Genomic DNA, 23,065 nt, shown 5'->3' on the forward strand with positions numbered 1-23,065 from the left:
AATGCAATTTCGTTCGTTATAATACAATTACAAAGGGTCTTCAAAAGCGCAAGATAAAGTAACGATGTCTAATTTATATCGAGAGGCGTCACAGTTATGTTAATAAAATTAAAATGTTACATCTTAAGCTCGAATCTTAGAACATTTGTTTATAATAAGAGATTTTGTACTTTGAATTTATTTTTAATCCATTTTAATAAATATGTAAGCTGTAATTTTTAAATGAAACAATATTAACATCAATTTCATTACCATGCTGTCATTATTTTGGAGACTACTCCGAAGTAATGGGTTTCCTTTGTTTGGTAAAACACAGTTTATTATTTGGGTACTTTTAAAATTGTTCTTCATAGACGAAAATTCCGCAGTTAGAAATTATGAGTTCTAGGGGCATTTAAAAATATAAAAACATTTTACGTAATTCTGTTTGCAATTAAAGATTATTAAACGTAATGAATGTGTGTACGATTATTAATTAAAGGCAGCAAAACTAAAGACTTATTGGCTTGTTTATAATTAGAAGTAAGAATTAATTATGTCCTTATTAGACGATCGTAATATTGCGACTTAGAAATAAATTCAAAGTGTGAGTTTGTTTCATGATTACCTCGTCGGGCTTTTTTTAATTAACATGAAAATTATTATATAATGCTCTTGGTTGAAAAGTAAAATACAATTTTCGGCGTGATTAAAAAAAATGGTTTTCGATTGTGATTTTTGAATGTCGTGAGTAAGAAAAGTTTATTTTAAGGTGCTTTGAATATTCTTTTCGTTTTTTTTTTTTTTTAATTTTGTCTATATCTGTCCGCCGCTTCTCGCGCGTTTGAAAGATAGGGTTCAGCGGATAACCTTTAACAAAGTGGCCTTTAGAAATAAATTACTAAATTCTAACATCTAGACAAATGATAGATTTAAAATACGGTTTCATATTTTTAGTTTAGTTTTTTTACGATATTAATATTTCAGTGTTAATATTTTGTTCAAATTTTCATTCATTTGATAGATGAAAAATATTCATACACAACCTTTTTCCAAATGCCTGACCAATATCCTATCGTTCTCCTGTCGGAGCCAATCTAATCCTGGACAGTTTTCTGCTTCAGCTCCATTGTATCGGAGGGCGAGGGTGTTCGCCACATCCTGCGATACCGTCAGGACCGCTTTCAGCCGAGCCGCCGCCTACGCGGTCCGGGTCTTCAGGGTCCGCTCAGTGCGGCGATAATTTATCGACCCGCAAAACATTCACCCCTTATTTACCCCTTTTGGAGATTCAATTTGAAAAAGCATTTTATGATGTTGACCGATGAGTATTGCTAAAGCTATGGGATATACGTCAGTCAGTCATTTTAATTTTATTAAGTTGCACTGCAACGAATATTTTCATAAATTTGTAAGTTATTTTTGTAAAGAAAATATGGATGGTGCCTATGAACCGTGATTATGTTAACAAATATTTTATATATATATTTCTACAATTTGTGTAAATATTCCGGAAACAAATGAACAAAATGATAATATTGACAATATTCAGAATGGCCGATGTTTTATTATCTGATGTTTGCATTTTTAAATTGATAGAGCCGAGGTGTGTGTTCATTATTTTCGCATTAATGCCAACACTTTTTTACTTTATTTTGTACACAAGAATAAACCAATCAATTAAAATGTATTCACTAATTTCTTGTATTTGTTTCGGAAGTATCTGTAACGTTAGTTCGTTCTAAAATAACGTACCATCTGCAAGTAAAAAAGGTGTCATATCGTGATAATCCTGCTTAAGCTATCTTCATTCATTCATACGTTTTAAAATGCTAGACATAAAGAGCGGATTGAGGCTACTACACTATTTTGAACGATATGAAAATTTGTTTATGTACCAGTAGTATTTCTTTATTAAAATAACATTTTTTATACTTGATACTGATGTAGTATTGAAATAAATAAAACGTATAACTGTAAATAAAAAAAAAATATAATCTTTCAATGAAAACATAAATTAAAAAACTTTTCTTCTAATAAATGGAGCAGTAAAACTTTCGGAATGTTGATTGCTATTATGTTAAACCATTTAATGAAAAAAATGCCGATACACTTTTTCAGAGTAATATTAAAATAGCGAAAGTAACTCGAGGGAATGTAAAAATATTTTGCGGGATTTAGGGGTAAATTTGAAGCAGATGGCGTTGCGGGGGCCGGTTAGTAAAGTTTAACAAAGCTATTAACTGTATTATCATGAAATGTTAATCAACAATGATCCATGATAACGAGCCAAGAAAGGTCAAGTGTTCTATTACAGAAAAACTCAATTATACGCCAACATTAAAGAAACACTAGCAACCCGCCCTAATAGGCACGTAGGTATATTGTGTTTATATAGTAATTAACGTTATACAAAATAATAAAGGTAATAGGTAAGGTGCATTTTTTAATTTTTTAGAATTGCTTAAATTTAGAGATAAAATGTTACGTTTCAAGATTACAAAATCAGTCACGATAAAAATATTTAACTTGGATTAAGAGATTTGATTAAGGAAAAGTAAACGTTATAAAAGTTTTCTCAGCTACAGTACCACGAGCGATTCGTGAATGTCGAAGCAAATATTTACACTCATTCACGTAGTTTACCGTTGGTATTTTTATAAAATGATTACTATTATTAAATATTGAATTTTAGTGAAGTTTTGTAAAATTTGTTACTATTTTATTTTCAGTATTTTAAAACTCAAGAATATATTTTTCTAGTAGTAATAAATGGCTTTTTGTTATAAGATTTACGAGGCAATCCTCGTAAATCGTCTTCCGCTTCCCGCAGGCAAGCCTCAGTATCGAGTCTAAGGTTTAAGGATTAAAAAGCTGAAATTAATCTTTATGTAATAACTTATATAATCTCTATATGTGTGACTTGAACATAAGACAGTAGATAGATAGAAGCTAGTTTTTTTTTCTGTCAAGTTCTTTGTTGATAATTTACAAGATATGCTGCCTATTTAAGTGTCGTGTTTGAAGACTTGAAACGGTGATCACTATTAAAAGTAACGCTTTTCAAACTTAACTGTTCAAAAGAGTTTATAAGTTCAAGAAAAATTAACAAAAAAACATTTTCTTTTATCTTTAAGTCCCGACCCCCGAGTAACACTGAAGTTTGAAAAACACTGCTTTAAAGGAATTCAAAAAAATGTTTATTAATTTTTTATTTACCCGACGAGAAATTTATATAAGTATATTAACCTGTCTTCCTTAAACTTAAAAGTGTGAGCCAGTCTATCACGTCACATAGTGTTGTAATATCATTTAATTTCTTCAACTCTAGAACAATGACGAATAGAAACTGTAAACTAAGGTTTTATTATTTTCGCTATATTTGTTGAATGTTCGTATTTTCACAAAAGTCATGGTTGATTGGATCCTTGTAAGAAAATGCATATCTTCATTATTTTGAATTTCGAGTTACGAACCAAGAATAAATATTGATTCCTCGTTTATTTTGTGAAGTAATTAATATCTTTATATTAATCAGTAGTTAACGTACATTTTTCGTTTAGTTTAGCAATGTTATATGTTATAGATAGAACCACGTTGTCATTAAAATTAGTGATATAGTTTTGTAGTAATAAAATAAATTAAACTGAGGCAAATATTTTATTCGATTTAATATCCGAAGGATCTTCCATTTCCAATTTGTCCCTTTACACATTATATTGGGACGGATGAAAACTTCGCGTAGGTGTTAAACGAGAATAGTAATATTTTTCCAATATTTACAAAAAATAATCCCAAGTATTACAGACGTAAATCTGAAAGAGTATATTTTATGACCCACAGACCCGTAAAATTATAAAATTATTGGTATGAAACCTTTTTTTATCTGTAAATGAAAAACCGCGAGGAATTAATTCAAAATTTATTTTACTGTATATATTTAATCTTTAGGGAATAATACAAATAATAATTATAAAGACAAAGTTGATTTATTAAAAAAGAAACAACGCATAAGATGCATTTATGATCTTATACTTACTTATACTTATTTTAAGAAGTTTTTAAGCTTGAAATAAGGGTGTTTGCATTAACGTATATTTGAGGATTACAAGTATTAGATATATTTATATTTTATATTGAAAATAAACTTCTTTCTCGGGCGATTGTAAAATTTGAAATTCGAATTTCAATGCGTTTCTGAAACGTTCTCGACGTTCTAGACACCAGCGACCCTGCCGTAAAACGAAGATACGTTTCAATTTTGTTAAGTACCTACACGTCTTTTACACTTCTTTTATATAAATTATAGAGTCAAAAGTATATAAACATTTCTTATTGGCTTAGTGACTAGGTGACTAGGACATAGATCTCGAAGTCCTTCGTTCGAAACCAGGGTCGGGCAATACAAAGTTAAGTTTTAATTATATTTTTATTAAAAAAAAACTGAGAAGCTGGTCGAAATCTGGAGTTAGAAAATACAGCTGTACTCTATGTATTTGTAGCTTTATTTGCGCACATAGATTACATGTAGGTATATGCCTTGTGAATTTCGGTAGTCTCCTTTGAGAATGTCGCGGTAAAAAATAATATAAAATTATAATTTATTTATCTTTTTGGTGGAGTGAGCCAGCGTACTTACAAGGGACATAACATCTTAGTTCCGAATCAACGTGTTAGGAATACTTAATATTTTTAACACCGCTATTATCACTGGGTGATTGTTACCCATTCCCAATGACGCCTACTCATATTATAAAAAATAAATAATAAATTGTATTGGTTTCAATTGTTAAAGCTTATGTTAATTCTGTACGTGTATTTTAGTACATGATTATAGTTGTCACGTGATTTATTTAGGCTTAAAATTTAATATAGTGCCTGTATTGTCTGGCAAATACGGTTATTGCTTTACCCGACAGACAAGTGTTGTAAATTATTTGCTTAAGGTGTCCCTTTCGGTCTAGTTTATTTGAAGGGTGATAATTAATTAAGGTAACGGACAGACCCATCGGTTTTGTACCTACATACATAAACTAAAATCAAACTCCCATTTGTACCATGCATATTATCATTTTAAGAGCAGGGTTGGCGCCGGTGTGATAAAAACGCGTTTTACTTATCGGGTTCAAACCCAAATTCCTTGGTTAAACCATCGGTGGATTGATTCCAGGCTAGTTACTTATCAATTAATTTTCATGTGCTTTTACTATTAAAACTTTATACTAGTAGACTTTTACAACTCTTAAATTAATCATTTTACGTAACTACCTATATTAAGTGAAGCTACTACCGATTCGGAATGTAAATTTTACCTAGAATAACCGACAAGAACATTCAATAGTTACTCTCTTACAACATTGAGGGAAAACATCGAGAGGAATTCTACATGTGTCTAATTTCAACAAAATTCTTCATGTGTATATTCCTCATGTGTATGCACCAAAACTTTTTCTCTATGGGAGAGAAGACTTTAAACTTGTAGTGGACCATTTACAGACTTTACTTTTTATTATTTAAAATAGTCTTAATATTAAATATAAAATGAAAATAATCAATTTCTGTTTTCACCCATCTAGACTTGTCCATTTATTTTGTCGACATATCTGACGTTTAATAAGTATTACTACGCTAAAAAATAAATAAAACTAAAATGGCGTCATTTTCTCCTGTTTTCACTTATTTGTAACAGTCCATTATCCCTCCGAACTATAAGTTGTATAGTAAGTAAACTTCGAATTAGAACTTTCGTCTACTTGTTTACTTTCTCGATTACTCAAAATTGAGTTCTAAAACGATACCCATAGCGGCGACTATAAAACATAATACTCGATAATAAATATCTGTAGTGCCGTTGAAAAGTAAACGAACCTTACAGTCTTCAACTTAGCAATAGAGCCAGTATTATAGTATAGTAAGTATAACATAGTATAGACTTAAAGGCAACTATTAAGTATGAAACTCGTCGCTCACAAGCTTCAGACAACTCTGAGCTGTGTACATTATAGTGAAATGTTATTGATAAATGCTTTTACGATGAATTATTTGAAATATTTACTCAAACAAAAGATAAACGTTTATATGTAATGTATGTAGACATAAGTTATTAATTTTTTTTTCTTGAGAGTACCCTATCATTTTTCGTTTTTAATATTATATTACAGGACAGTACAGTAACAGCCTGTAAATTCCCACTGCTGGGCTAAAGACCTCCTCTCCCTTTGAGGAGAAGGTTTGGAACATATTCCACCACGCTGTTCCAGTGCGGGTTGGTGGAATACACGTGTGTCAGAATTTCTATGAAATTTGTCACATGCAGGTTTCCTCACGATGTTTTCCTTCACCGCTGAGCACGAGATGAATTATAAAGACAAATTAAGCACATGAATCAGCGGTGCTTGCCTGGGTTTGAATCCGCGATCATCGGTTAAGATGCACGCGTTCTAACCACTGGGCTATCTCGACTCTTATAATATTATATTATATTTACTATATTTTTTCTTATAGCTATAAACTTAATATTATAATTTATATTTATAATAACAAAATAATCAAACATGTCCGATAAAATTCCAGGCACAATTGCGCACTTACTTTACATAATAGGTAAATTGCACGAAAAATAATCGTAAAAAAACGGTTACAATTTATATAAATAACTTCAATAATATTATGTATAAACATTATTTTTGAACGTTATTAAATTCAGAGCTCAGTATTTGTGTTTTAAGAAAGTTATTTAAAATATATATTTTTTTCTAAATATTTAAAAACAAAATTGTTATAGTTTTCAAAATAAACCAAATATTGCAACAAAATTTTAAACCGGTTCAATCCAGTTTAAGCTGATTTTGCATACACTTGCGGTTTCGATAACAATCCAATCTACGAATGGTAATAAATTTTATTCGGTATCGTGCTAGTTTTGTGTGGATTTTTATTTTGTAAGGATTAAACAAAACCTTTCCTTTAAATAAGTTTTTTGAGTATATTACATCCAATGAAAGCAGGATATATTAATTTAAATAATTGTATTTAACTAACTTGACTTTGTATTTTTTAAATGTTGAAAAAGAGTAACAACTGAGGATCTTGCCGGTTCTTCTCGGTAAAATCTACTTTCCGAACCGGTGGAAGCTTCACTTAATTGTAAAATTAAGATTCAAGTGCTTGTAAAAGCCTACTTGAATATTGTTTGTTTTGATTTTGATTTTTGAAAAGTTAAACATCGTACAATAGGAGCATGTATATCTTAGCCAATCACGGGCCAAATTATAAAATATTTAACTATTCTTTAGTAGTTATTTACTTAACTTTATATGGTGGGACAAATCTTGTTAATATAAAATATTAAACCAGTTTAACCTTAGAGGCAACAGTTTGCACACACGATTATAAGTGACAGTATAATGTAGAACAACTTTTAGTACTTAAATATATTAAACCTTGTTTAATAAGTGTCTACCCGTGACCACAAACGCTGTAAAGTGCTCGAAACGTCGGGATGTTAAAAATAATTAATATACGCGATTTAAATCCGTAAAAAACTAGTTTTATTTCAATGTGTAATAATCGCGAAAATTTAAGACATCTTGTTTAATAAGTTTTTTTTTAAATTAAATTACACGCTCTCTTTTTGATTTTTTTTTGTGTCGAGAGTCTAGTAATAATAATATGACACATAAAGGATAATTATTTCTTTTTCTTTTATTGTTTTCTCATATTATACGAAACAAATTCCGACTCGTACTTTTTAATAAGGAATTGAACATATCATTTATTTATCATTCAATATTCGGTACGATACTTTGTTTATTAATGATTGATCTAAAATACCAGCATTACACAAAATTTTGTGTCTCTTTTCTGTACAACATGTGTTTATAATCATGAACATAACATACAATATGTGTAAATAGTTTTATGTAGAGCAGTAATAGATACACAATAGCAACAGCTAGCGATAAACTTAGCTCATTCCGTATAACATAACCTTTTATAACCCTTCTATAGAACTGATCCGGAACACGATTTTCAATTAAGGAAACATTCTCTTAGACGATATAGATTAACCACTTTCATTGTTCACGTCACTTGGTTTTGGTGATAAAACTTTTATTTTATACACCTGTATAGCTGTATGCAATTATATTTGAACGCTTTACATGTAACAATTTTTTAAGGATATTTTCCATGCAACTAACGATAAAATGAATATCTCTTCACTTTGATGAAAACTATTTATCAAGCTGTTTCAAGATCGTTCCGTTGCGTCTGTTCGTTAAGATCACTTAAGTCAGCGGTTGTTCATGACATCATAAATTTTCTGCTACATCGAGTTGCGTACTACCAATTTGATCAATTATTTTCACTGTAGGAAAAGTAGACGTAAACTTTCGTGATGTGTCTTTGTAGATTATTTAAATATTTTACTTTGATATGAACGCTTATGGATTTTGTTGGTTGAACATAATGATGAATAATATTAACTGTATTTGATTTTCTTATCTATATCATATTTTCCCTCAAATATTCAAAAACTACAAAAACACACTCGTTTCTATTGTGCATGAATGTTACTGGTCTGCGTTTTGGAATGCTAGATTTGTGCTCAATATGGAACTGGCAAATTTCCCATTCGATTGGATGTGGTTGCCATCATCAGGTAGCCCATTTGCTCGTATTTCTTACAACTCCGATGTCATAATGCGATTCCATAAACATTGGTGTCGTTAAAAAAATAACCATTCCTTAGAACACCAATATCTTGCCAACCTTGGATGCTAAAGTATTTTGCATATGTGCTTATTACATTGGCTCACTTCTCCTTCAAGTCAGAACACCACAATACTTTTTACAGTTTGTTAGTAGAACATGTCATGAAGGCTCATGACAGAGAGGCAGAGAGGCTACCTTAAGCGGATCTTATTTTGAAATAAAATATATTTCTTTATGTGTGCTATGTTTCTTAAATATAAAAATATAAAAAAAAAACGACGGTTGAAGACATTTCTCACCTCTATATCAAAAACGTACTTTTTGTAATACTTACCATTAATAAAAAGTACGTTTTTGATATAGAGTAGGGAATATTGATAGGAGTTACTAAAACCTCTATCTGAAACAGACGTAGTAAAGTATGAGCACCGTCGAGGAGATAGACGCAGAGAAATTACAAGCGTTTAGATTTTGAATGTTGAACATGCATTCATTTCTATAAAAGAAATACCTCTAAACAGATGTCATTTACCATACAAAGTACTTCATTAGTTGTAAACAAAATTATATTGAATGCATTTTTTTTATTAATGAAACATTCAAGATAGATTAAACTAAACTAATATAACACAAATCATTTTAACCAATCATTTTAACCCACAGTCGCAATTTGCAATTCTTGTAATAGTTACAAGAGAACATTCAAATACTGATAAAACTTTGATGACAAAGCACTATTCTCTAAATACAAGTTTTTTTTATATCACACTGGTTTTTTTTTATATCACTTTTTTGTATATATAATACAAGAAGTATTTGAATAGTAAACAAATCTACATATTGCTTGTTAATTGGTCCAAGTACGTCTTAAAGATTATAATTATTTGTAAACGTTGTTATGGAGTATCCCTGACATACGGATGCAATAACTGCGATCTCCAGTAAATGCGTACTTTGAAGATCATAAAAAACCGACAGTCACGAATAAATATAGTGATGATGCTATTCATTTTCTATTTACATTTCAGACGTACTGTATATAATTTCGTTTGCTTGGCGGCCAGTCTAGTTTTCCAGACGAAACCACACTATTGTTATGATTTATTTGATGGATGAACATCGAAACAACGTAGCCAAGATCAAAGTTGTAATCGATGTTTAATTCGTTGTTTGGCATTTACAGCAATTACTTAGCAGAAAGTATAGTTTAGAAGTTATTTTTAATTACATGGATACTTTTACTCCGTTACGAAGTCTTCTATTGCGCGTGAACTTTAAACTTTGATCAAAATGTTGACATTTATTTATTCCAATGTAATCTATTATTTGATGTAATATTGATGTTTTGTTGTTGTAATTTGTTTTCATATATTTATTATATATCTTAAGTATACATTTTTAAGCTATCCCTTATCATGACCAAATGCAATCCATAAGGTTCTCCGGTAGAAAAGTTTTAAATAAGCATTAAGTGATTATGTCTATTCATTAATTGTTCAGGTGAAATACGGTGTAGACTAGTACTTTAATAAATCGATCGGTTGACATCAACCGACAGACATCTGTATTCTCTAAGTCTACATCTTAATTGACACTCATGATTAATACATAATATAAGACACAACGAATGGAACAATTGAAATGTACAAAGGAGGGCGAATATGTGCTAAGAAGCGAAATAGAATACAATCTCATTCAATTCGTCAAGACTTCGGCACGTATAATTGAGTCGTGAAAATCTGATCGTGTAAAGGGAATAAAATTATATCGTAAAGTATATACTACTTACTGAACCTTAAATGTATTTTATGTGTACGAAAGAACGTAAACGGATTACGCGTATAAGATACAAATGCGACTACCGTAAAACCAGCCTAAGATAGGCTATATTTTTACGAGAAGCAATTCCACTTTACGTGTAATGGGAACGTTTTGCTACTCACCCGTAGGTTTCTTGTAATACTAAATAATTATGGATACGTTACATGTAGACGTGGACTTAAGAATTGTATAAATATTTAATTGAAAAAAAGTTTTTTACGACGTTATTTTGTTTTTGATCGCTCACTTCGTTTTATAGAATGCTATAAAAGCTTTGATTCAATCTAGTTTCTCTGTATGTTTATTTTTATGAAATTTAATGATGTTAACCTATATAGTGGCTTTTGATTTAACACAGAACCAAAACAAATAAGTTTTTCGATACAACAAATAAGAATACTAACCCTTCAATATACATATTATCTGAAAATAAATTTACTTTTCTTTCATAAAATCGCTTTACATGTAAATTCATAGCATTGGTATTCCGAAGGAGATCATATCATAATACGGATAGGGATTTGTACTCGTTGACGATAGGAAAACATTACTGTTGATTTGTCATACGCGAGGTGTTTTATTTTACGAGCAAATAACAACTAAAACTAAAATTCTCGTTAGCGTTTTGTCGTTAATTCGATAGTTTGGGCCTCGTCATAAATATTTCAACTTTTATTAGCTTTAGCTTTTAACATATTAGAGTAAATAACGCAATTAGGAAGAATGTTAGTAAATATTATTATTAAAGGTCGTGTGTATATAGGTTTAATTTGCTAATCGAGAAAAGTAATAACCCACCAAATCGGACACATACGAGTACATATTACACAACTCTATGACTTTGCAGACTAAATAATTAAATAATCATACTATAACTTTTTGGTATAGCATACACAATTTTTATTCTAATGCTTCGTGTAGAAGACTGAACAAAGAGGCAAATATAATATTTTTGTTTATTCTTGAATAAAAACGGTGAAACGAGATATGCTTTAAGTATTAGGATCTTATATTGCAATATAATATTACGTATGACCGAAATTTTGATGCGGAAAAGACTAGATGGCTTGATGGGTTTAACCACGTGACTTAATTTGTTGGATAAGAGGAATCATATATTGAAAGGATCAAAGTGAAAGTGCCCTCGTTAAAAGGGGTCGCTTTTCCATTGTAGTAATTTCATAATGATTTCAAATTAGATTTGAAATAAAATAACATTTAGATAAGTATATCTAAATGATCCAGTTAAAAATCGTCACCAGTTAAAGAGGCAAGGGAAATATTGTTGGTGGCTTTTATTAATTAATTTATACAACTCCAATAAAGAGTTGCGATTGTATTTATTACTTATTCTGTAACGAAAAATGTCGTTTGCCAGTCACGTTCGTCCGTTCGTCGAGCTTATTCTCATTATGCAGAGCCGCAATTAAGAATATTGTCGACATTATATGTGTCACACAGTACTGTCGCCGAATATATATGTATATATTTAAAGGATAAACATGGGCTATAAAGTTTTATATGTCACACAGTTTCTAAACGCGAAAAAGGGACGAATTCGCTAGATTTCTTGGAGTTATTTTCACTCACGGAAAAAACGTATAATTTAAGAAAAAGGTCTAAGACTACGTAAATCTCCTCAGACTTTTGCTTAAATTTAAATCTATCGTAGAAGTGTAGTAAGTAGTAAGAATATTTTCGATGAAAATTTTGAAGTAATATTCTGTTTACACATATTCTATTTACGTAAATATAGCGTAACGAATTCAAAATATAATATTAGAATCTCCAATATTTTTAATAAGAGTTACAACATGGGAGAAAAAAATCGATAAATGTATTTATATTTTACATTACGTATCGCATATCAATAATCCCTATCTATATAAAAAAATTACTGATAGAAATTTGATATAAAGAAAAAAATACACAAGCATATAATATTAAGACTAGCACAGGACGCGATCATTGCTCGTTTGGTTCGACTCTTGTTTATTTTAAAACTAGAGATGTAAACATTTTTTTATTGAAGAGATATCATAGAGTATAAATTTTATAACCGTTTGAGTTTTATGTTATGGATAACATAAACGTGATGAATTAATGTCAATATTTTTTTCTATACAGTGTACGTTCAATGTTAATAACAAAAATTAGCGCTTTCGGGAATTCCGTTCCCGTTGTTTGTATATAGAAGCCACCGGTTACGATTGCAATAGTGATCTGGTCGGAATCCTCATAATCAAGCTGGGACGGCAATCTACCTTTGTAATCCCCAGTGAATGAGGGCAATTTAGGGCCGTCCCTCAATGCCACTCTGTGACGTGTGTAATATATTGCGGATACGAATCCTTTCATCTACGTATGCGAATATTATAGAAATTAGTATGAAACTTTTTTATCGCTCATATATATTTGTAGCGCTCTATATATATTACAGTTTTCCTTTATTACAGTAAAAAAGTTATGGGTACAAAATATCGCGAAGTATAGATTTAAAAATATATAAATTAATGTAGTTTTTGGCACGCCGCCTTAGATTCTATAAAAACAACGAGTATTATTTCAATTTGAATTCTGAATAAATCGATAATATATAGCTTTTTACAATCTTGTTTTGCAGTAAAAATAATGTATTAAAGAAAAATTACGTTCAATATTTTCAACTCAGAGAGACCTATTTAGATCTAAAACAAATTTCAATTAACCTAGTTCTTACATTAAATATTATAAAATTTACCGTCAATGTTGAAGACATATACTGTTTTAAAACCTTGCAAAGGGAAAATGACGAAACACAAAACTCTAGGGAAATAAAGTAAATCGAGTTCACGACAGCCCTTTAACATACTTCGTTGTGTTAGATCTACAAATGTCTTGAGATTCATAACGTCTGCGACATAATATTTATGTTATTTTTTCCAGGTAAACGCCAGTCTACGGGCGGGATATGTTTGTATATTTATCATTCGTTCAATTAAGCTGTCACGATTCCTAAAACACGCCAAAAAACGCCGAGATGTGTCCGGAAACGAAGAGATAAGAAATATAGAAAGGACAAGAGTCCCACGATGTTCTCACTGGCTGAGGGATGCGGTTGTGTCAGTTTTCGAGGGGGGCGTCGTACGCGCTCCATGGGAGACGACTCTTCCTCTTGCCGGAGCTCTGAAATTGAGCAAGAAGTGCCAAAGAAATTAAGCAAAAGACTGCTTAACGGCGAATGCACGATGAAGGCTCTAGCACCGTTCTTGAAGTTTTGGAAGAGAGATACCGTCAGCATGACCAAAGCTGAAAGAAGTGAGTATTATTTGAACTAAGGTTAAAACACATTATTTTGCTTCTAAATGATTTTATGTGTAAATCTGTCGGGTTTATAGTGTAGTTGATATTTGTAATCTTTCGTATATGTGGACGGAAAAAACACGTTAATAAAATATGAGCTGTTTTATTCATACGCATTGCTGGGTGTAACTTATGACTTCGTAATTACCGAGTACATCTTACAAGAATTCATTTTGTACGAATGAAATAGAAATGTGTTTGCATTTTCAATTATCAACAATCATCTATAGTTCTCACAATTTATAGGTACCCGATAACTTTCCGTGTAGGAAATAATTAAGCCGACATATCTACCACATTTTAAATTTGTAAATAAGTGAAAATTCAATATTTCATATACGTGATATAAGTAGGGATTACGAGAAGGCTTAAATTTAACTTACAAGATTCCTTGTAGGTACTTCCTAAACAAACTTTGCAAGTTCAATAAAAGTTTCAGAGAATGTGATTTCTTTTAATTTTCGGTTGGCAACATCAATTTTGTTTCTTGATAATAATTTCAAATAATTAATTTTGAAAAACGAAATAAGCAAATAATATTATAATGTCAGGTTAAAGTCGGAGTGAGGCTGAGAGTTTGTGGCCGGGGTTTAAATTTATGTAAACAATATAAATTGGATTTCCCATAATCCTTTACATATAAATAAACTTTAGACGACTTCAGAACACGCGTAGACATATATTACGTGATATTAGAACAAAGGACTAAGTTTTATTATATGCTAATAATGTTTAAATTTTAACGTTTATTTTCCAATCTCTCTATTAAGTCTCAAGCCAAACCGATATTAAAATATTACAAATATAAACTTAAAATTGTTTTTTAACTAAGATTGGTAGGGAATGATCACAATAGGTCAATAGCTTCTACTGCTATGTAAAACTCGAAGCTCCTCTTGAGAAGGTTTGTAGCCAATTCCATCACGATTGCTCATGTGACCATTTTGTACGTGTTCAAATCAGATTTCTACACGAAGTATAAAATACTTTCACTTGGTGGTAGGGCTTTGTGCAAGCCCGTCTGGGTAGGTACCACCCACTCATCAGTTATTCTACCGCCAAATAACAGTACTCAGTACTGTTATGTTCCGGTTTGAAGGGTGAGTGAGCCATTGTAACTACAGGCACAAGGGACATAACATCTTATTTCCCAAGGTTGATGGTACATTGACGATGTAAGGAATAGTTAATATTTCTTACAGCGTCATTGTCTATGGGTGATGGTGACCACTTACCATCAGGTGGCCCATATGGTCGTCCGCCAACCGGTAACATAGAAAAAAAAGAAATTAATTATAAATTTGTGCACTTGGCAATGCTTTTCTTGTTTTGAACTCCGATCCACGATTAACAGTCACTTGTTGTAATTACTGGGTTACCTCGACTCTTATTACAAATCACGAAAAAGCAGTTGGCTTCTACTGTTTCAGCTCCGCTAGCAAGATGCTGATATAGTAAATTGTGTAAGGGTACGGAAAATGGACGAAACAAGTAGCAAACCAAGATCCATTATTGTTAAGCTTAATAGTACCAGAGCCAGAGACGAAGTTTTAGCCGCAGTTTCCAAATTTAATAAATCAAACCGAGAAAATAAATTGCACACTGGCCATCTTGGTTTTGGCACCAAAAAAACACCTATCTACGTTTCGGAACATTTATCACCCCATCTTAAATATTTGTATGCCCGTACTAGACAAGCAGCTCATGAAAAAGGTGTTACATATGTGTGGATCCGAAATGGGCGTATCTTTGTGCGCAAAAATGTTACGTCTCCAGCGAAGCAGATACGTCACATTGAAGCGTTAGAAAACATTTGAAACATCATAAAAACCGTTATATATTAGTCCGTAAATTACCATAAAAATTCAATATATACTATCAAAACGTCCGTGGTTTGAAAACCAAACTACAAGAAATAAAACTAGCTTCACTAACACATGATTATGATATTATTGGTGCAACAGAGACTTGGCTTGATGATTCCATAGATGATAACGAAATTTTAAACAAAAATTATACGATTTATAGAAGAGATAGGTGCACCACATCATTGGCTGGGAAAAAAGGAAGTGGCGTTTTATTTGGAGTATCGAGTAGTTTACAATCTAAACGCGTAAGACATCTTGAAAGTAAAAACGAAGACTTATGGATTTCCGTTCGTTTAAGTGAGAGTGGAATAACTAAAAACGTTTTGTTCTGTATAGTTTACCTACCACCACCTGTATCACCTGATTCATTAGAAAATGTTATTAACAATATAAGCAGAGTAATGGAAAGTAATTTATGTGAAACGATTATATTAGGGGATTTTAATTTAGGTTTCATTGATTGGGTTTCTAGTCACAAGGATGGATTGTTAAAACCAAATAATAATACTAAATACTTAGGGTATCTATTGGAGGATTTCATGGCTTTAAATCATTTATCGCAATTTAATAACGTTAAAAATAGTAATAGTAGAATACTCGACTTAGTTTTAGCAAATTTTTCAGGTATTACAGTTGATAACAGCTCTGATATATTTACAAAAATTGATTCTCATCATCCACCTTTAGAAATTCAACTGAAATTTCATAATACGTGTACATTAATTGACAAAACTTTTGCTACACATAATTTTAAAAAAGCTGACTACGCTTTACTTAACGATAAACTCAAATCGATTGATTGGGAATCAGAGCTTGGATCAGCTGCGGGTGATGTCGATGGCATGCTTTCAATTTTTTATAATATTTTAAAAACAATTATTAATAATCATATACCTAAGACAAAACCTAGAAATCAAAAATATCCTGCTTGGTTCTCATCCAGTTTATTAAAAATCATAGCCGAAAAAGAAAAAATCAGAACCAAATGCAAAAAATATAACAATCCAAGAGATCTTTTAGAACTCAAATGTTTAAATTCTCGTGTTGCTAGGGTTACGAATAGTTGTTATGCCAGTTATAAAGAAGGTACTGAAAATGCTGTTTGCAAAAACTCTGCTCGGTTTTGGTCTTTTATTAAAGCTACACGTGGAAACTCTTCAAGTATTCCCAAAGAAATGAAGTACGCAAATGCAGATAGTTCGTTTGTTGCTGGAACTGGAGAAGAAATTTGTAACCTCTTCAGAATGAAATTTGCGTCCATATTTACACAAGATAATTGTAACAGCTTTTACAACTTACCTCTTTCATCTAAAAACTCTTACCACCAATTTTCTTTAAGCTCTGTACAGTTTGATGAACGCTCGATTAAAAATATTTTGAAATCGATTGACCCTAGTAAAGGAGCAGATCCTGATGGGATTCCATCCATTTTTATTAAAATGACCTACAACAATATTACGCTGCCATTAAAACTAATTTTCGAAACATCTTTCAGAACCGGAGTATTTCCGTCAGCTTGGAAAATTGCTAATGTTGTTCCCATATATAAGAAAGGCGACAGAGATTTAGTTGATAATTATAGACCTATATCCATCTTAAGTCATTTTGCAAAGGTATTTGAGCGTATTATATGCCAAATAATTACAAAGTATAGTTCAAATGTTATCTCGGCAAATCAACACGGTTTCTGTAAAAATAAATCAACTGTAAGTAATTTAGTTAGTTACATTTCAGATATCTCTAATCACGTTGATAATGGTATCCAGGTTGACGCGATTTATACTGATTTTAGTAGTGCTTTTGACAAGGTTGATCACACTATCCTATTGCAGAAACTAAAACATTACGGAATACATGGGGATTTACTGCGTTGGTTAGAGTCTTACTTGAAAAATAGATTACAACAAGTAGTTATAAACGGTTTCAAGTCTAAACCATTTGTAACGCATTCTGGTGTTCCGCAAGGTTCCCATCTCGGTCCCATATTATTTTTATTTTTTATAAACGATATCGAGAACTACATTTGTCATAGTGAATACTCAATTTTCGCTGACGATTTAAAGTTATACAGGCCAATTAAAACTATTCACGATGCAGAACTTCTGCAACGCGATTTAAATTCCGTACAACAGTGGTGCTATAACAATAAAATGATACTTAATGAAAATAAATGTCAGTATATCAGATTCACTAAAAACAGAAACATCATTTCATGTAACTATACTATTAACAATAAAGAATTAGCGGAAGTTGAAGAGGTCCGAGATTTGGGCGTAGTTATTGACAAAAAATTACAGTTCAGTAATCATATAAACAACATTTTAGAAAAATCCTTGAAACTCGTTGGTTTTATTAAAAGAACATGTCATGACTTTAAAAATATTCAAGCTATTATAACGTTGTATCGTTCCCTGATTCGTAGTGTTTTAGAATATGCATCACCAGTTTGGAGTCCAAGTTACAAAATTTATAAAAGTCGCCTTGAAAAAATTCAACAGGGTTTTACAAGATTTTTAGCATATAAAGACAGGCGCTGTCCATATCGAGCAGACTATGTGACACGTTTAAAATACTTTAAGCTAGATACATTGGAGAAACGACGGTCTCTGAACGATTTAATATTTTTACACAAGCTCATTCACAACTCCATAGACTCTCCAAGGCTACTTTCTCAAATAAATTTATATGTTCCGAAAACCATTCCTCGATATCCAATTAAAAGCACCTTCGCCATTCCTAGATATCGCACAAATGTTGGAAAATTTTCGCCATTAATTCGTTGTATGAGATCCTACAATGAACTTGACTCCCATGTCATCGACATATACGAACTAAGTAGTGATAGTTTTAAGAAAAATTTAAATACTGTTTTAGTTAGTAATTAATACTAATATTTAAAAATATTAGTGTTATTGGTAAGTCAAATAATTATAATATCCTTTTTGTTATCAAAGATTGTTTGTTATCCTATTGTACTGATATTTTTTTTTTGTTTAAAATTTAGCCTCACAGATTTTATTAAATGTTTGAGTGTAGTGTTTAGTTACCCTTGTTAACATGTAAGTTGTAAAATGTAAAATGTAAATACCTGTAATGGTGTATCACACTGTACAAGTTTTCTTTTGTTGTTTTTCCTAAATATGATTTGTGAATATGCCGATGGTATTTCTAAAGCAATAAATAAATAAATAAATAAATAAATAAATAAAAATTAGTACATATAGTATATAAATGTTCCCTAAAATAAGCAAAAAAATACAAGTAATGTGATTTCTTTTTTCGTGAGTATAGTTTTAACTTTATAAGCCTAAAGATTATTTGCATGCTATCTTTTGAGCCGTAAATAAGCTTAATACTACGTGTATTGAATTATGACCAATCGGTTTAACAAATGACCTTATTATTTTGTGGTAAGTAAATGTGTTTACTCAATTGCAATAAACATAATTAATTAGCTTTTACAGTAACTGTTTATTGGACTAAAAATATTGAACATCGAATACGATAAATAGGACCGTTTACAGAATGACTTTATTGAGGACTATTTACCTATAAAAACAAATGAATTGGTAGCTATTGAAATGTATGTACTAAATGCATACAATTTAATTTACTTTAAAAAAATTCAATTGGCCACGCAATAGGTTCATATTTCTAGCGTTACGATGTTGTTTTATTGGTGAATAATTGATGCGTTACTAAAGTTTTCCCCAAGTTTGATATTTACGACTTGGAGAGTCGTTAAAATTTTCATGCCCTTTACAGCTATTTCGAGAAAAAGTTTCTTTGGGTCGAACGAAGTTATTCGTCTCTTCTTCTCATATTCATAGTATTTAAAATGATTAAATATCAATGATATCAAATAATGATTTTTTTTTAAATTGAACGATACATAAATATTAAATGAATTCGATTACCAATAACAGTAGGAATATATAATCATGATTATGTATTTATGTGACATTAATAAATAATTATTGTTTCTTAACAGGATGTAAACAAACTTCGTTTAAGACTAACGTGTTCTGTGCATAGAACCATTAAGGCTTTCCTTTTTCAACTCAACTCAAAGGATAAATTGGTTAAAATTAATTTGGCTACGTTGGCTATTCACCTTATACCTACATGCCATTTTCATAAAAAAATTTGCGAGCTTATTCCTATCGCTACTCCAATGGAGTCTGCAATGAAGGTAGACTCCTATTTTTTTAATACCCTGAACATGAGATATATAATGATGATGTTAAATTATAAACATAAAAATTCATTGGAGCTTACTCGGGTTTGAACCTACAATATTTGGTTATGATTCAGATATTCTAATCACTAGACCGGTTCGCCTTCCGTCAAATATAAATTCTGAAAATAGCGCTGAAAATATATGTAACGATCATACGTTTTAGGATTTGATCCTTTTCATATAAAGGCTTTATGTATAACAGCTTTGAGCTTAACCGAGTAATTAAAGCGAACCGTTTTGGTTATAATATTTTTATGATGATTTATGACATAATTTATAGATGTAGAGATTAATCACTTTAAACTTCAAATAAAGGGCGGTATTTAAACGGGCAAATATAAATCTAAATTAAAGCTGTCAAAAATACCGAATATAGCATACATACATACAGAGTAGGGGAATGACTGAGTGAGTACAAAATAATATTTTGAAGGCAAATATTATTACTTGTGCAAAACGTGTTGAGATTAAATTCTTATGCAAACACTTTTTCACGTAGTGGAGTAATAGCTACCTGGGACCTTGGTGAGGTAATTGCTTACCTATGTGATATTCTTACCAATGTCAATTACAGCGATAGCCGTCTTTGTCACGAGCCTATAAGTCAACTGTCGTGCTTTGGTACACTTATTCTTTAGCGAAACTCTCCTCAGGGGCGAAAGTGATCCAACCCGTAGTCTTCAAGCAATTATGCTCTAACCTCTAACAAATATAATAATCGAACGATTTTGTTTTTCGTCAGGTTTCGTAATAATTATACTCACTCAGCATTTTTTCGCCCACTTAAATATTTAATTTGCTCACTTAAAATTTTAATTGCTCGCTAAGATTAATGAAAGTCCTCCTTTATTTTGAGCGATTCATTATTATCACCATAGATGGATATATTTTTACATAAATAATTGAATACCTCTCTGTTTAGTATTAAAGTAACCCAGTAACAGTTAACAAAATTATTAGCGACTATTAAAGGGATACTTTATTCTCTCTATTATTTTTTTTACCGAACAAATTAAACCCATCGAGTTTTTGTGTACAAGATTGACGACTAATCTGTTGAATTGTTTTCGTAGCAATGAAAGCCGCTATACTAATTCAACAATGGTATCGGCGGTACCTCGCCCGCATGGAGGTACGAAGGCGCTACACTTGGACAATTTTCCAAAGCATCGAATACGCCGGGGAGCAGGATCAAGTGAAAGTAAGTTTATTATAATTAGTTATTATTACATTTAATGCTGAAAATAACTAAAGCTTTTTTTGTATATTCATGATTTTTTCTAATACTTAGCTGTTTTATAATTAGTAAATAAAACATGCAGTAAGTATATGCAGTATTTTTGGGGAAGGTTTACGTTACTAATAAAAGTTTTAATTTCTAATTAACTCGCCTTTATCTTTACTTAAAATATGTTTTGTCGAACGTATTTTTCGTGCGTATGTTATTTTGATCAAGTATTATAGATACTGATTGTTGGCTGTGTCTTTATACAATGTCACAGCTGGGAAAAGTGTCCTGTCGCTTTTGAGGATTTGTGACAGCAATTTCCTTCATGAAAGTAACTATGGGACAATAATATAAAACGTGAACAGTATGTTCGATATATTAGATTCTGGAAATAGTTATTAAGATATATGTAATATAATTTAGTATTAATACAAAATTACACGATTGAGCCAAAATTATTAGAGTTAATTGATTGCTGTTTAATCTTCTTCGTTTAATTAGAGCTCCTTTCAAACGGATCAATACTCGAACGAGAACTATTTTCAGTCATTAGAATGAGGTTAATAATAACGAAATAGAATTATTAATGCCGTCGCAATCATCACAGTGACTGAAGTAGAATAAACATGGAATCACGTAGTTGTAGAAAGGAAACCATATAATTCAAAACTACAATCGTATTTACATCGTATACTATGCGGTACTTATTTTTTTTTAAGGTATAGGTTGGCGGACGTGCATATAGGCAACCTAAGTGGTAAGTGGTCACCATCACCCATAGACAATTAAGCTGTAAGAAATATTAACTATTCCTTACATCGTCAATGTGCCACCAACCCTGAGAGCTAAGATGTTATGTCCCTTGTGTCTGTAATTACACTGGCTCACTCACCCTTCAAACTGGAACACAACAATACTGAGTATTGTTATTTGGCGGTAGAATAACTGATGAGTTGGTGGTATCTACTCAGACGGGCTTGCACAAAGCCCTACCACCAAGAATAAAAAAAATATCACGGAATGAGCAATATGTGTAAAAGTAACATAAAAAAAGATTTTATTATGTTACAATGCGATATCTCAACACTTTAACTAATTCCAGACAAATGTATTCAGTGGTCAGTAGTGGATTAAATTTATAAGGAGGTAAATCATTCTTGGCAAGAGCTAAGAAAATATAAATTATAATAAACCCTTACCATTTATTTAACCCGTGAAGGATTAACCTATTTAAGGTATATTTATTTATTTGATACACAAGTAACATAATAAATATAAGAAGTTAAGTTGACATGACTTAAATATATTATAATATTTTCCTTAAAGTAATAATTGCAAGAGAGCAAGTAAAAAATATAAAAATCTTACAACTTAGTAAACAAGGTCACGTACAGCAAGTCCACGGACGCTTAGTCTGTGGAGAATAAATAATAAAATTAAATAAGCCTTTCTCCTAAGAGACGAGAAGTCTTTATCCAGCAGAGACATTAAAGGTTGTAACTTGAAAATGATGATGTTCCAATCCACAAAAGTACGATTTTAAGGCATTTTTTGCGTCGCACAGCCACTTTGTGTAACCAGTTTTCACAAGCGGTTTTTCCGAGTCTTAAAGGTATTCCATTAGAATTGAGTTTAGAATTTGAGTTTTGATTGTGATTCAGACTCATCTTCAAAAATAGCTAGTAAGTCTATTGTAAAAATTATAATACTCGACGTGAGTATAAGCGCCGCAACGGACTCATTTCTTCTCAATAAAATAAATGCAGTTTATAAAAAATATGCAGTCTTAGCAGCCGGAATATGCGTATATTTCTCATTTCTATTTTAGTTTTGCATGTGAACGTCACATGTTAATGCACTTAGCTTTCTTAA

The 23,065-nt window shown here is 31.1% G+C and overlaps 1 protein-coding gene across 2 annotated transcripts in view; it reads left to right on the top strand.

Annotated features, from left to right (window-relative positions):
- The window catches only part of LOC124544269 (serine/threonine-protein phosphatase rdgC), a 67,209-nt gene that overhangs the window by 4,844 nt on the left and 39,300 nt on the right, over nucleotides 1-23,065 (top strand). For both annotated transcript variants that reach the window (XM_047122742.1, XM_047122741.1), the window contains exons 2-3: nucleotides 13,441-13,812; nucleotides 21,039-21,166. In XM_047122742.1, the coding sequence (XP_046978698.1) occupies nucleotides 13,587-13,812; nucleotides 21,039-21,166 (354 nt within the window). In that variant the 5' untranslated portion in view covers nucleotides 13,441-13,586. The remainder of the gene's footprint in view (nucleotides 1-13,440; nucleotides 13,813-21,038; nucleotides 21,167-23,065) is intronic.

Source organism: Vanessa cardui, chromosome 4 (genome assembly GCF_905220365.1).
Source record: "Vanessa cardui chromosome 4, ilVanCard2.1, whole genome shotgun sequence".
Taxonomy (NCBI): domain Eukaryota; kingdom Metazoa; phylum Arthropoda; class Insecta; order Lepidoptera; family Nymphalidae; genus Vanessa; species Vanessa cardui.